Below are 16717 nucleotides of genomic sequence, written 5' to 3' on the forward strand. Positions count from 1 at the left end.
CAGCTTATTCAGGCAAACATCATCCACTAACCTCTCCAGACGCATACCACAAAAAAAAACAATATTAGTCTGCTTGAATCATCTCTCTTTTTTTGCTTGTGTCACAGAGGATGCCGTGCTGATGTGGTTCGAGCGACTATATGTTGGGCTTCTGTGTTTTGAGAAGTATGTGGTGTATCCAGCAATCGTTCTGAGCGCGCTTACTAATGATGGCTTTGCCCTCAGCCACCGTAAGAAGCTGGGAATTCAGTGAGTGGACACAAACAGCAACCAACACACAGTATTAAAGCACATGTGTAAAAATTAAATATATTCACAGTGATGGGCTCTCTTTATGTGTCTGTTGTTTTAACTTTTGGTTGTTTTCCTCCAGCTGCGACGTTCTCCTGACGACAGTTGCTGGACTAAAACTCTTACGTTCATCCTTCTGTGACCCGAGCTTCCAGTTCCTCACTCTGCTCTTTACTCTCGTCTTTTTCCACTTCGACTGTCCGCGTGCTTCTGAGAGCTTCCTGCTGGACTTCTTCATCATGTCCATTGTTTTCCACAAGGTGAGATACCATGGTTTAGTAAAACATGGAGACAGTGTTGGCTGATTTTGTCAACAATAGTTTGGGAGATATAATTCTATACAGTGTCCCCACATAAAGATGGCTGACCGCAGCAGGGTGATTGACATTTCTAGTGATGTGATGGGAAAAAAGATTCATATGTTCAACTTTATTATGCTTTATTACAAAAGTTACTGGACACCTACAGTAGAAATAACACTCTTATGTCATGTTAAATCACTGTTATGTTTGTCTGTTTATGGACGACTTACTGTGAGTGTCTGTGTTTGTCCAGATGCGAGAGCTGCTGCTGAAGCTCCATTTCATCCTGGTTTACATCGCTCCCTGGCAGATCGCCTGGGGCAGTGCTTTCCATGCCTTTGCTCAGCCGTTTGCTGTGCCTCGTATCCTTCTTTAAACCCTGTGTGTGCTTGTATGTGTTTTTTTATTAGTCTTGCTGGCATTACACCACTCATTACTTGTCTCTCCTTGACCGCTGTATGTGTGTATTCAGACTCAGCCATGTTGCTGCTCCAGACTTTGCTCACCACCGTTTTCTACACACCCTTGGCTCCTTTCCTGGGCAGTGCCATCTTTATTTCCTCCTATCCTCGGCCAATCAAGTTCTGGGAGCGTAACTACAAGTAAGATCCTGACTGATTGAGTCACTGAGTGTAGATGAGTTTCCCTAACAGCTGCGAAATCTGTGAGTTTTATTTACTCACATTTTAATCCAGGATTAACAAACCCTAAAGAAAGCTGCTAGCCAAGGGCTAAGTTTAAGTGTCAACAAATCCCTTGAAAATGCTTAGAGCAAATATGCACTGAGTTAAATGTACTACCAAGTTTTTTTATTCAGCCTGAGCAGTTCATTAATCAGTTCCAAAGGGTTTGTTTGTTGTCCAAATAGTGGAAAAATCATGAAAGAACCAGACAGTATTACTAACATGGTCATTCATCACTATGCATACTAACAACTGTACATATCTGATTATTTTAAGCAGACTATAATACTGAGTGTGCTATTCAAGGCAGATATTTAGATAAAAATAAATGCTCTCTTTGGACATACCTCCTCTGTCCCACCCTGCCATCTTATACCCACAATTTCCCTGCCTCTTCTTTCCTTGCCATAAGCAAGTGTCTGTGAGACAGAGAATAGAGGAAAATAATAACAAACATTCAAAATCAAGAATATGTGACTAATTTCAAGTGACAATATGCATCTAAAAGTTGATTCAGTTATCTGTTTGTCTTTTAAGGCCAAAGTGTCTTTCTTTTGGTTTGGAAAGTTTGTAGGTTCTCCTTCAGTTGCACTGTTGCCACAGCACTTTGTAATTATGCACCTAAACACAGTGTCCCTAAGCTTGCAGGTGCGTCTCTCTTTCCCCACATGTAGGCATGGCTGAAAGTCAGAGTGTGAGGGTTTTACATAAAAAAATAACATGTAAGAAGCATGTTTGAGCCTCTGTTTGAAACATAAAGAAGCCTAAAGAAGCTCTGTTCAGACAGTGTGAATGCAGAGCTGACAACAACAAACCAGACCTAGACTTAAAACTTTAAAAGTCATTCTTCCATAAGATATATTTGATTTTTTTTTTTACTCCATTACTATTCAGAATGTTGCTTATTAAGCCTCTAAAAATACACAGACTTGAAGCACATGCAGAGTTGTGCAGCTGTGAATACTCTCATGACAAGAAAGTGTGAATAAATGGGAGCCTGAGAATCCTCCTGAACTCCCTGTCCCCTAGAACATGGGTTCCCAACCGGGGGGTCCGGGACCCCCCAGGGGGTATGCCAAAGATCTTAGGTGCAAAGCTTTGTCTGCTCTGAGGCTGCCAAAATTAGATTTACAAATATTGACTAAAACCATGATAAAGCAGTTATTAAGTAGTTTATACCAAGGTTTTTTTTTTTTTTTATTAGAAAACCAAGCATAGGCCTTTTTTAGGGTTTTATCAGTGAAACAATTAAAATCTATGTTGATATTTTGTGGCAGTGTGTCACTTTTTCTTCTCTCTTGGGGGCTCTGCTTTTCTTAGGTACATGTAGGGGTGGGTCCAAAGAAAAATGGTTGGGAAACACTGCCCTAGTGTACAGTATCTGCTATTGCATCCAGTTTGAGTTAATAAAAAAAATCCAAGCAACTTTAAGAAACTAATCTTGAGTGAGAATATTAGCACATTGCACATTACTAGTTTTTCCTATGAGGCTACAACTTCTTTGGAAATTATAGAAAACAGTGCAGAAGTTAAAACATTTGATTGGGCATCTGTGCCATTATTTTTAAGATTTTAGTTGACAAAAATGTATTTTTTTCCTTTAAAATTAACTCTTTTAAGTAAACAGCCACCACTCTTCCTCTTGCTTTTTTGCACACTCCTTCACAATACAGCCCCTCTGTTCCCTCTTACTTATTGATGTGACTATTTGTACTTCAGCCTACTGAAAGCACTCCAAAAATAGCAGCAGCTTTGTTGTGAAAACTTGAGTGATTGGACATGAGGCAGCCTTTGATTATATTTAGACCTTAGGGCTTTGGAAATACAACATTTAAACCACTGGCAGCAGCACCTCCACAGAAGTACCATTTTGGCATGTTAGGCTGTAGATGTGCAGGGTGATAATGTTAACATCAAGACATGACAACAAAATATTTTACAGTGACTTACTGCGATCTCAGACCAGTTCAGTCTTAAAACATAAAATTCTCTGTCAAGTGAAATACCTAATCGTAACACACTAGATATACAGAATAAGGTTGTTGTAGAAAATGTGGAAACACTTAGATCTATGTGTGACTGAATATTTGATTTAAACCGTTCAAAAATTGTTCACCTCTTGGTTGGCTTGGTTTTATTTGAACGGGGCAAATATATGAAGCCATGACATCATTCTTGATGGAGAGTTGTCCTGTACAGTTGCAGTACAGTCTGTTTTTAGCTGATGTCACTGCCTTTATTTAACATGAATAGCCAGCTACATGCTGTGTTTTTATTCACTGTGAGGTAAAGTTCCCAAATCTACCAGCCACGGTGGCCTACGGGTCATCATAAGTGTTATAACAGAGAGATTTGTCCCAGAAAACAGTAAATTTAACCCATGGCGACTCCATGGTCAAGCTGAAGAAAGATTGTTCTAAGGACTTAAAAGATGCTTTGTTTGGTGGACACAAAATGCTGCACATCACCACAAACACACCATCCCCACTGTGGTGGCATCATCATGCTGTAGGAATGGTTCTTTGCAGCCAGTCCTGGAAAGCTTGTAAAGGTAGAGGGTAAAATGAATGCAGCAAAATATAGGAAAATCCTGGAGGGCAATCTTAATCAGTCTGCTAGAGAACTACATCTTGGGAGAAGATTTATTTTTTCAGCAAGAAAATGACCTGAAACACACAGGATAAGCATACCTAAACCATATGCAACCTGACAGAGCTTGAGCTGTTTTGTAAAAAAGAATGGAGTAATGTTCAGTGTCCAGATGTGCGGGCCTGATTGAGACCTATCCACACAGACAAAGTGCTGTGATTGCAGCTAAAAGTGCATCTACTAAATACTGATTTGAAAGGGGTGAATATTGATACAGTCACTTATTGTATGTTACATATTTTTGTTTAATTGACATTACTTTGTACTTTATTTTTGTAAAATGTTACTAAACTTTATTTGAGATTTTGTTGTTTTTGTATTTTTGTTGTAACCACAAAATCCACAGGGGAAACCACACATGACATGACATTGCACAAGATCTGCGTTGAAATAGTATCAATGATAATAAGTTATAATTTGAATAAGAAAAATTTCCATAAGGAAAAAGATAAAATGGTATAAAGTTAAGAGAAGGACATTGATGAAACACTGGTGATAATGCACACTCAGTATAGCCTGAGAAGACATTTTAACTGCAGTCTAACAATAAAAATAACTTACATAATCCCACTATTTAAAAAAACTTAAGATCCTAGAGGTAGAAATTAAACACGGTGCACAATACTGTGCCTTTTCACAGTAGTTTGACTGTTCTTGTCCTTGGGTTTTTGCAGTACAAAGCGCATAGACAACTCTAACAGCAGACTGGTGTCCCAAGTGGATAAGGAGACAGGTGAGTCCTTCTATCTAAACTTTAGTCTTTTTAACATCACTTTCCTTTTAAAGCTACTGTGAGGAACTATTTGTTTGTACTGATTTTGGCACCCCCCTGTGGACACAGCAGTATCTTAAATCTTTTGTGATTTTGTTCTGTACATGTAGAGGCTCATTTTTGCTCCCGGTATGAACTGAATTTTTATAGACCGACCTTTCTATCCATACTCAGTGTTCATTTCATCCATTTTTAGTTCATTCTCTCGAGGCTTATGGATACGCCAATTGCAGGGCAGTGTTGAGCAAACAGTTCAACTCAAAGTAGCAAACACAACAAAGAAGAAACATTTGAAAGAACTTAATTGAGTTTTCACGATTTTTTTTTTCGAGGAAAGATAAACAAACAATGAGTGAGTTGTTAAAAAATACATATCAATGATGTTAGCTTACCTGGGATCAAAGACAGAGCTACAAGAGAACAGCTGAGCAGAGGGCGGACCGTTGTTACCCCACAGCACCACTTTCATACTTTAAGAATGTGAGTTCAGGCTTTATGCTGATGCTCTTGTCGGTCAAATAGAGTCGTCTCTGTTCATTTCAGTCGGTTCCATATCCGGATAAAAGCTAATTATGGCAGCTTTAAAATAATGTTAACATAAATCCTGTACTTTATAATAAGTAAGGAAAGAAAGCATTCATGTGTCAGCTTTTTGCATCATTGTCCTTTCACCCCATCCTTCCTTTTTAGGGTGTGATGACAGCAACTTGAACTCCATCTTTTATGAGTACCTGACCCGCTCACTGCAGCATTCACTGTGTGGCGACCTCATGCTGGGCCGATGGGGCAACTACAGCGCTGGAGACTGTTTCATTCTGGCGTCTGACTACCTCAACGCCCTGGTCCACCTCATTGAGATCGGCAACGGTTTGGTCACTTTTCAGCTGAGAGGGCTGGAGTTCAGAGGTAAAATTCATCAATCCCTCCATTCCCCTGTCTTTTTAAAAATATATATATTTTTGAATATTAAATACATAACCTGCACCGTCCCAGGTACGTACTGTCAGCAGAGAGAGGTAGAGGCTATCACAGAGGGCGTGGAGGAGGATGATGCATGCTGCTGCTGCGAGCCGGGTCACTTACCTCATATGCTGTCGTGCAATGCGGCCTTCAACCTGCGCTGGCTGGCTTGGGAGGTGATGGCTACCAAGTATCTGCTGGAGGGTTACAGCATCAGTGAGAACAATGCTGCCACCATGCTGCAAGTGTATGACCTCAGGAAGCTCCTCATCACCTACTACCTGAAGGTACATCCTATCTCAAGCTGTTTATGTTCAGCTTAAAAGTTTGATTTTATCTATAAAGTAGTGTTCTTTTTTCCACAAATGCTGTCTTAAAAATTTCCCAAAAATAATGCAGGAGAGCATGCCCCCCTGAGATATTAATATGAAATAATAATTCTGACTTTCTATTTATGATATTCCAACTGGATGTCATCTTTGTATAAATTGAATTAATGAATTGTATAAAAAAAACATGAGTGATAGTTACATACTGATGAGACGAAGAGAATATCAAGAAGCTTCATTTCATACACCAAGATCATGGTTTGCTCACTGGTTGTGTGATATGGATGGCATCCTCCCCACCTGCACCCTCATGATGAAGATTCCTGAATATTACCCGGTGCATTCACAGGACTCTCCCTTACTTCACATGGAAATTTCCACGAAACCCACAGCTATTTTCCATTACATCAGCTCAATCCAAAGCTTTGGGGAATTTTGCATGTGTGAACGCAGCTTATTTGTGTCTATAAAAAAGAACTCACCCCATTGGATATTTTACCCTTTTATCGGTTTAATAAATCAATCACAGCCAATATAATTTGGCTTTTTTGAAAAAAGATACTACAAAAAAGCTTTTTACTGTTGAAATGAAACAGATTTCTATAGAGTAATGTCATTTAAACAAAAATGGTGGCTGATCTACCACCCCTGGTGCTGGCTGAAAATCTAAACTTCGATTGGCTAAGCCTTGTCAGAGATAGAACTTATGTTAAAATCAGCTATTTGATTTGTTGAACAGGCTGCAAGCAAGTTTCTTTGCAATTCAATCTGGAACATTTTATTTTGCTTTTAAGTCTGACCCTGGATTAATGCCTAGTTTTTTAGTCCTTAAAGAATAGCACATGGGAAATGTAAATGTTTCCACTTAAATGAGAGACAGTTTAAAGTTAAGATTTACACAGGAATATTACATATTGCTGCTTTTGGGCCATAACCTTCTGTCTATAAAATCACCACTTTTCAGGGACTGAGAATAAAAAAACTTTATTTTCAAAACAATTGAAAAATTGAGATATTAGGCTAATGCCCAAACCAGCGGTTCCATATGTTACAGCTAAAAAAGTGAATCACTCATGAATGTGCGTAGTGTGATGCATCTTTGCATCAGTCAGGCCATCCTGGTCTCAACAGTTTGAGCATACCCCTGGAAATAATGCATCAGCCTTTGCTGTTTTCACTGACCCTCTCCTCAGTAATAGACTGATACTGAAATGTAATATTTCACCTATCCTCACATCCATAATGTTAAACAGTATCATTGGCAGACAAATGATTCCTCCAAATCTAGTCAGCAGTTTTAACGCAAGTGCACTTTCTTTTTCAGTCTTCTTTTTAACCAGTCATCCTCCGCCCCTCCCTTTCTCCCCTTCTCTGTTCAGAGTATCATCTACTACCTTGTCCACTCTCCCAAACTGTCCACTTGGCTGAAAGATGCCTCCATCGAGGAGGCGCTGCAGTCCTACACAAAGTGGCACCACATCGAACGCGACCCTCAAGTCTTCAGTGTGAAGATCGATGAAGACTACGTGCACTGCCTGCAGGGGGTGACACGTGCCAGCTTCTGCAACGTCTACCTGGAGTGGATCCAGTACTGTGCAGGGAAGATGGAGACAGTAAGTCACTTAAAGATTTTTCTATCAGCCGTCATCATGGGTTAGTGCTGCTAAAGGGCTCCCAGAGCACAGGATAGGATGTTCAGACCTGAAATACTAGGTGTAATTCTGTGTAATGCTAAGTAACACAGACAAATTTAAAAGGAGGAATCCATTAAATATTGGTATTTTTTTGTGAGTAAATAAAAGGAATGCCAAAGCAGCATGTATGATGGTGAAAGCTTAACTTTGATTTCAAAATCATTCTGCTTATCCTTGAAATTTGTTTCATAAAACAACATAAGGCAGTTTTATCTTTTCCTATAAGACAGTCTTATCATGTTACCCTTTCCATTGGTGTGTTTCTGTTGCACAGCCTGTGGACAGCGATGAAGATTCAATGTTGGTGACTTTGAGTTACGCACTCTCCGTCCTGGGAAGGAGATCCCTCGGCACGGCATCACACAATATGTCCAACAGGTAACCTTTGGACAAGAAAAAGAATTACAAAAATATCTAGTCTATTTATGTGTTTATAAAAGTTAAATAAGACTAAAAACAATGTCTGAACTCATTTGTATGGGAAGATCATGGGGACGGTTTGGCTCAGTTGGTAGAGCAGGTGCACATATATATAGAGGCTTTAGTCCATGACGCACTGGTCACAGGATCATTTTCTGGTCTTGGCCCTGTTTGGTGCATGTCTTCCCCCTCTCTCTCCATCCATATTTCCTGTCTTTCTTCAAATGTCCTGTCTGAATAAAGGGAAAAAGCCGCCAAACATAATCTTTAAAAAAAAAATGGACATAATATTCAGCTTTATTAAAGTTCCTCCGATCAAAGGTGGTTATGAGGTTGAAACACAAGCTCTGCTTGACACTTTTCATTCGTTTTGTATTTGTACAACTGTTTGACAGACATAAAGGATGACCAATAGCACAAATATATGAAAAAAAAGAAAAATTCATGAAAAATGATGATAGGAAGTTTCTACCTTACAACAACAAAAAATTAATTTCAAGGTGTATTGACTTTAGCGTAAGTTTCTATTCTTTCAACTCAACTTTTCTCCTCCTCCTGTCCTTCTGTGAATAACACATTGTTTTGTATCTTTTAAAAGTTTTATACTCATGTGTTTTACTAACCAAAAATTTGTCAAATTTCTTGGATTTTCCACAGATCTTTTTAAAACTGTATATTTGTCAAGTTGGGAACATACTGTGTTTATGAAGTAGAGCAAAAGGTTTTACACATGGATCTGTAATTAAGGCATCCAAACATAAAGTCCTATAATAACTGTTAATTTAATAATAAATAATTATACAACAAAATTAACATTAAAGATCAAATCCAGTACAAAATAGAACGATGCATTATTTATGTTAATTCACTATGAACACATGAGGTATGAACACCTCTCTTTTCGTTTTGTTGCAAAGGTGCTGTTAAATTGCAGGTAAAGTTTCAGTAGATATTTTCCTGCAGTTCTATAGATACACCACAGGGTGGCACCAGCAGCTAAATCTTTAACTATACATTGTTCCTGCTTGCCTGACTTTCTATCAGTAAGTGATCTCTGTTCTGTGAACACTTCCCTGTTACATTATGGTCCTGTTTTCTCTCTTCCTTAACAAACTCCTGCCTCCTTTCTTCAAAGTCTGGAGTCATTTCTTTACGGTTTCAACACCCTGTTCAAAGGCGACTTCCGCATAGCCACCAAAGATGAGTGGGTTTTTGCCGATCTTGACCTCCTACAGAAGGTGGTGGCTCCTGCTGTCAGAATGAGCCTCAAACTGCATCAGGTAAGGTGTGCTGCACCTTTAAATGGCTGGGACTGTACATTTTTCCTCCCTACCTCTGCTTTTGTGCCACTGTAGACAATAAAGCCTCTAGTATTCCTTAACCATGTCCATTTCTCATCCTTGGAGTGGACATTTACCTTTAATCTGATAAAATCCTGCAGTACTCCATCATGCCTTTTGCTGCCCTTTCAGGATCACTTCACCTGTCTGGAGGAGACTGAAGAGGCATCTATCTTGTACGAAGCCATCACAAACTACCGCAGCAGCCTGGTCATCTGCCACGAGAGTGACCCCGCCTGGCGTAAGGCAGTGCTATCCAGTCGTGACACCCTGCTCACACTCAGACACATGATTGATGACGGTACAGACGAGTACAAGATCATCATGCTGTACAAACGCCACCTCAGCTTCAAGGTTATCAAGGTGAGAGGGATGAGGATGAATCGAGGTGTTTGTAACATGTGTGGGAAAGATTGTGTGCATGTGTGTAGATTTAGAACAGGTACAGGGAAATAATGGCACAGAAAGAGAATAAATCATGTGATCAAGTAATTTTCTGTCCATATATAGCTGATCACAAATTTATGCAAACATTTAATATTTTTTATTAAAGCTTTTCATGTGAACTATGTGTCTCCATAATCTGGAGCTAGGACACATACAAAGGGATCTAGCATGTTCCAATTTTATACAGTCTATGGTCCCATATACATAAATATTGGTCAGGTAGGTCTGAACCGATACTCAGACAGAAGCATGAGGCACTCAAGCAGGATGTCTCCTGAAAAGTGCTGGCCTTTACATTTTCTAATTTATACAGATGCCTACTTTTAAGTTCAGTTAGTTTTCCATCACACAAAATAACCACAATAAGCTTTTCAATCAATAATTTTTACTGCAATTTACTGTAAATTCTTAACTTCTCCTTGGCTCCAGAGCCCTGGAGGTATATGTTCAAGGGAAACTGTTCAGCACAAAGGTTTTTATGAATGGAATAGGTTACAATGATGCAGCATTTCTATTACATACTGGACTGTACTGGAAGTTTTATAATTATTCATCAAGGTCAAAGCATATCATTATTTCCAGACTTCATTTTTCATAAAGTTGACAATACCACTGTCTTTTGTTGGCTCGAAAACAATTTTCAAACTATTCCCCATATTTTATGAACTAATTGCACAAAATGGCTCTCCTCTAAGAGTCCTTTGACACTCTTTTTTTTTACCCAAGGGAAATCATTCAGTTTGCAATCATTAATTGTCAGCAAATAATGGAAGTTTTGAGAAGAACTATCAAATTTTCTTATTAAAATTACAGATTTCTGTGTAGACAACCACATTCACATGTCAGTGCCAACAGATCAGCAGGAAGAAAGACGAGCATGATAAATACAATGTCAAAGATCCATTAAGAAGGAAGACCCACCTGTGACTCAAATTTTAGTTCAAATCAGTTTTAGTTTACCTCCCAGCATTTAGCAGCCTGATAGCTGATGGGATAAATGAGTTTGAGAATCTGTTTGTTTTCCTGGGGGGTGCATGATAGCACCACCCAGAGGGCATTTGAGAAAAGTCAGTTTCTTTTCCTACCTGATATTTCCTCCTGTTTAATCTGATCACCTCTATCATCTCTCTCTGCAGATCAATAAGGAGTGTGTCCGAGGTCTTTGGGCAGGTCAGCAGCAGGAGTTGGTCTTTTTACGGAACCGTAATCCAGAGCGGGGCAGCATCCAGAACTCAAAACAGGCGCTGAGGAACATGGTCAACTCATCCTGTGACCAGCCGCTGGGCTACCCCATGTATGCAATTCACTGTTATACTGCCACATTATCAAGTTTAAGGACTGGGGTTCTACGTGTACTTATCTTGAGGGGAGAAAGGTGTTTGTTACACCTTTTACTCCAGTTGAATTGCTCATCATCAAAACATCTTTCAGTAATTATTCCTACATTAGACTGAAGCTAAAGGTGTTGGTTTGAAATGTGTATGTCTCTCATTGTCCATCTTATTAGAACAAAAAGGTAATTAACTATCAAAGACATTTGAACACATTGTTACAACCATCGCATTGCATCGCATCAGCAGGGATGGCTGTCACACACTATGGAGTTGTTTGTCACAATGTTATTTTAATATGAAAAATCTTTAAAAGAAGGCAGAACTAAATATAGGGACTTAAATTGCATTGACAAGTTGACATATAGCATAACTTAATGCATCTAAACACAAAATGAGCAAGGACCAAGAACAGGAACATCTTTAGGCCAGCCTATAGGCCTAAAGCAACATAAAGAACTAAACAAATAGGCCTAACAATATTAGCCTTCTAGCTAGGCTGTCTAGCAAATGGATGGTCCATGCACTTCAAATAACCAGAGCTTGTGGGCTCACTGAATTGACATCAGACACTTCTCCCATACGTTCCCTGAACAGTTGTGACAACCAACCCCAAAGAGAATGTGACAACCAACCCACACTGGTATTTCTAGTTAGCAGCAAGGCTAACAAACATCTAACAAATTACTCAGCTAACAGCAATCTAAACTTTAGCTTTCCCTTCACACTTTTTGAGGGTAAATATTGTTTTGTTATAAACCCACTGTGTAAAAGCCTAGACAAAAAATACTGATGAGCAAGTTCAGTCCTACTCCTGAGAAGACTATCTAGGTGAGTTTGGCTCCCAATTCTGGAAATTGCCATACCAAAATTTGAGTAACAGTGCCCTCTGGTGGCGAGATATAATGAGTGTGACAACCAACCCATGTGACAACTTACCCTGCTCTCCCCTGCATGTTTGTGTATCTGCAGGTGTCTGGTGTTGCTAACGCATATCTTTTGTTTCTTTGCTAGGTATGTGTCACCACTTACAACATCATATGCAGGAACTCACCGCACACTCCGCAGCATTGGAGGCGGAGCTTTAAGCCTAGATGTCATTCGTTCCTGGCTCTGCTCTAAATGGTTACGGTCAGTTACTTACCCTGTTAGCAGAAATGTTCACTTAAAGCAACCAATTCAGACCCTTTCTGCTTTTTTTTATTTGGAGTTGTCATATTAGGGTTTTTGCAGAGTAGTTGGTGGAAGTACACAAAATGTGTCTGCATATAGGTAGTAAATTCAGTCCACTCGTTCCAGGTTTGTTAAAAATGTTTCTTTGGGATCCTCAAGGCTCGGTGTTAAAGCTAAAAACTGCTGTGCAAAGCCCGACTACCCACTGAGAGAGTGCTTCTCTGCTGATATAAGGATATTGACTCAGTATTTGCTGGTGGGGAGACTTCCTCTACCATGTAATGTTGTTTTAAATCCATGTAAAGGACAGGGGGAGTGTACACATAAGAGAAAGATATAGCAAAGCTGGAGTGCAGCCAAAGATTTGACTCCTTACCTCCCTCCTCCACCCTCTTCCTATGTCTCCCTGTATGCTCTCCTTCTTTTCTCAATCCCTCTTTTACACATTACCTTCAGCTGAATTTATCATACCGGCTCTGCATTAACCTCTGCAGGGCAGCTAATGTGATGTGTGGCTCCCTCTAAGCTTCTTAAGGGGCTGAGTTTTTCTTTCAGATTAGATTAGATTGTTAATCCTGTTTCAGTAAAAGGTGTTGCCTTAATTTCACTAAGTAGCTGAGAAGCCAAGGAGACCTGCTGAGCTTTGTCAGCCAGAACTCATTTAACTTGTTTAAGAGAAGGGCTGTGCTGGTATATGTCAGGCATGCTTGCACAGTTACATAACTGCTCCCTCTCTGTGGATGTAAATCTATGTGTGTGTGTTTAACTAGCAGAAAAGTCAACGCTTTATAAATTTTTGATGGTCCTTTGCTGGTTTTTGGTCCCTTGTACCAGTGTGCACATGAATAATTAAGTCAGAGTGGTGTGTGTTTGTGTGTGTGAACAGGGTGCGTAAGGACAACCTGACCAGCTGTAACAGCGGTATGAACATGGAGGATGTGGACTGTGGTGCTGGCGGTTCCTCCTCGCTGAGCCACAACCGGCCATCTTCTGTCACCTCCAACAGCCTGAGCCTTTACCAACACAGAGCCAGGACGACACACAGCCACAGACACCACAATGCAGGTTAGAAAAAACACAAATAAATACACAAAATCAGCCATACACAGACCTGACATGTAATATACATGTGCAGTGCCTCGAAAAAATATTCACCCTCTTGGATGTTTCGTTGTCAATATAATCTGCCTTTTTAGAAAAAAAAAATCCTCTTTAATGTCAAAGCAAAAAAAAAAAAAAGTTCTACAGGGTAATGCCAACTGAATACAATATATAATGTTAAATAGGTGATTGCATAAATATTCACCCCCTGTAAAGCGACTGACCTAATTCAACAGAGGTCCAGCCAATCGATGATAGTAGTCTCGTAATTAGTGAAATGTGAATCACCTGAGTGCAAAGAATACATCTCAAGTGATTGTATGGTAAAGACACCTGTGTCTGGAAGGTCCAGTCACTGGTTAATTAGTATCCTTGGCTACCATTATACCATGAAGACAAAAGTAACAATCCAAGCAACTCAGAGAAGAGATGAATCATGTTTAGTGGACCACAAACATACTTTTTAAACATTATTTTCTCTTGTTTTGTAAAACTTTTGTTATTTCTTAAATGAACACTAATTTTTAAGTTGCTTTGATAGGGTTTTATCACCTTTTTAAGTTTACATTTACAGGTATGTACATCAAAAATAGCTGCTTTAATATGTTCTCACTGTACCTTTTTTATAACTTTGCATGAAATCAATATAAATGACACAAACCAAACTTTGTGTTTCAGCAGCTCGGAGAGAATACCGCAGTCGGTCAGTTCAGCCCCAGACTCAGCGCCCCCCAGTCAGCAGCCAATCAGGGCCCATCTTGGACTCAGGCTCCACCCATGGTCTTGTGCAGCGTCTGTCCAACAGCCAGCTGTCCTTTAACACCTCCATAGCCTCAATTTTTTCCCAGGTGTTACTCTTCCCATAAAGCTTATTGTTACTGCTTTAGTTTGCTTTAACTTGCAGAATAAGACAATAAGAGGATCTTTATCTCCTCAGGTCCCTCGTCTGTCAGGAGCCGGTGGGATCAGCTCACAGCTGCAGGCGGCACAGCATCAGCAGCGCTCCAGCCAGGCAAGAGCATCAATTACACACTTCCTTTCCCCTAAAGATTAAAGAAAAAAAACAACTTAGTTAATTGTGTGAAAGAACAATTAATGTATTGATTTATACCAAACTACAAAACAAATTACATATAGACAAAAGAGTTAAATTTCCGTATAACCACAGTGGTGAACACACCGATTCAGCGAGCAAATTAGTTATCAAACTGAAACTACACTGAAACTAAAAAGCTGATGTGATTTAATGCTGAATTCATGGCGGTCAAATGTAACTAATTACATTTGCTATAGAGCTATATTTAGGTACAGAGTCCTGGTGCCTCAGCCATACTCCCACTCTATGCAGCTTCATCAAAGCTTCACTACATTTCAGTGCCAAATATTATATCTTCTCAGTGCCAAATCAGCTGACGGATTCAATTTCAGATTCCAATTTCCATTCAGTTACTGTCTGAGGATACAGTTCACACTATTTTATATAACAGTCTTTGAAGTTTTAGAGCATGGATTCCCAGACTTTCAACATGAAATAACAGTTCCAGAGACTGGGCACAACCACAATTCCTGGAGGTGGTTAAAGTGTATAATGTGCACAGCCTTGAATATTTACTTGCAGGCTTCTCCCTACACTTGCAGAAGAGCAACACAAAAGAGCCCAACAGCATAAAAACCATGAACTCTCATTTAGTTTAAATCTCACCTACTGGCTATGGTTTTATTTTGGATTGAACTCTGTTTGTATTTTTACTAAAATGGGTAAAATATTCGATTCGGAGTCATTTGAAATTTGTTTTTGTTTTTTCACAGAGTCTCGTGATGGCCGTTCAATGTTTTGTGACCCCACTGTGCAATCCAACCGCAGCATTGGGAAACAATATTTTATTGAAGAAAATCCTCTTATGCCTTTTTTAAAGGGGACATATTATGTAAAAATCACTTTTTCAGGCTTTTCCAACAAAAATTCGTGTCCCTGGCCTGTCCACAATCCCCTGAAGTACCAGAAAAATCCATTCCCTTCCCCCTTTCTACACCTTTCTGAGAATGTGTGCTGAAACAAGCTGTTCTCAGATTTTACCCTCATGACCTCACATGGGAAGTAAGCACCCACCCCCAGGTTTGGTTGGCCCTTTCTCCTCTCATCATCCTCTCAGCTGCCAGATAAGTTGCTGTATAGCTCAGTGGGTTACCCTGCTGACTTTGATCTGGGAGATTGAAGGTTCGAATTCCACTCAAGTCCTTAACTTTGGATGGAAGTGTCTGTAACATTGTAACATCAGGAGTGCCACATCCATTTCCTGAGAGGGGTGTGGTCAGGGGCAGAGTCAGACATCTCAGTAACATTTAAAGCCACAGACACAGAAATGGCTCATTCTGAGAAGGGCTGAAACAGAGGGGTTTTAAGACATGCAAAAATCCAATAATGGAGTGTTTTTTCTGCAACAAACTTCACAGGCATGTTTTGGGGACCTCTAAGAACAATATAAACTTGTCTTAAAAGGGTAAAATATGTCCCCTTTAAATAAACTGTATCATGATTTCATGTAATTAGCTGGCAAGAGCATTGTGACAAAGTTTTCATGCATCCTTGAAGCCAGGCTTCAAAACATTAAATCTATAATAAGGCTGATTTACAGAACTTGTTGAAAGTTTGAATACAAAAGACTGTACAAGTTACAGAATATGATTGATATCTATACATCAGTTAGTTCAGACCAATAAATGTGATTAGACAAGAGGAATTTAAAGTGGAGTACTGTGTGTAACAGCAGTGGTGCTTTCCACTCTGTTTATCAATCCACCTCAACCATATTTCCTGAATACTGCCGTTTGACACTTTTGCACTTGTGGAGATGAAATAAAGCAGGATCACAAAGCTGAGATGTATTGCTGAATATCAGCACTGTTAAAAGTTGGCATCAGCTCGGTCTGTAGAGATTTGAGTTGGGAACCAGGGGGTCTCTCTTGGTTTGGACCAATGGTAAGGACGTAGAATGCTTGCTTGAGAAGTGTCACCTACCTTCCTGATTAATGCTGAGGTACCCTTGAACAAAGCAGCAAAACCCCAACTGATTCCTTCAAGTGCGCCTTCTTTACTTTGACATCTCTCCATTCATGCAGCATTTCTGATCATGGCATTGTGTTTGAGCACTTGCATGTCCTTTAAGAAGCTTCCTTAGCAAGTTGGCTCAACTGTACGCTCCATCAAAATTGTTTGAATCATTT

The 16717-nt window shown here is 39.6% G+C and overlaps 1 protein-coding gene across 3 annotated transcripts in view; it reads left to right on the forward strand.

The window, feature by feature from the left end:
• Nucleotides 1–16717, forward strand: part of pcnx2 (pecanex 2) — a 52083-nt gene that overhangs the window by 30950 nt on the left and 4416 nt on the right. For 2 of the 3 annotated variants that reach the window (XM_041789671.1, XM_041789673.1), the window contains exons 23-38: nt 108–249; nt 374–551; nt 847–955; nt 1066–1195; nt 4600–4658; nt 5388–5603; nt 5691–5944; nt 7366–7599; nt 7955–8058; nt 9236–9380; nt 9573–9803; nt 11024–11181; nt 12233–12349; nt 13278–13456; nt 14171–14340; nt 14430–14504. In XM_041789671.1, the coding sequence (XP_041645605.1) occupies nt 108–249; nt 374–551; nt 847–955; nt 1066–1195; nt 4600–4658; nt 5388–5603; nt 5691–5944; nt 7366–7599; nt 7955–8058; nt 9236–9380; nt 9573–9803; nt 11024–11181; nt 12233–12349; nt 13278–13456; nt 14171–14340; nt 14430–14504 (2501 nt within the window). The remainder of the gene's footprint in view (nt 1–107; nt 250–373; nt 552–846; nt 956–1065; nt 1196–4599; nt 4659–5387; nt 5604–5690; nt 5945–7365; nt 7600–7954; nt 8059–9235; nt 9381–9572; nt 9804–11023; nt 11182–12232; nt 12350–13277; nt 13457–14170; nt 14341–14429; nt 14505–16717) is intronic. The other variant, XM_041789672.1, reaches the window with a different exon arrangement.

Source organism: Cheilinus undulatus, linkage group 6 (genome assembly GCF_018320785.1).
Source record: "Cheilinus undulatus linkage group 6, ASM1832078v1, whole genome shotgun sequence".
In the NCBI taxonomy this organism is placed as follows: Eukaryota; Metazoa; Chordata; class Actinopteri; order Labriformes; family Labridae; genus Cheilinus; species Cheilinus undulatus.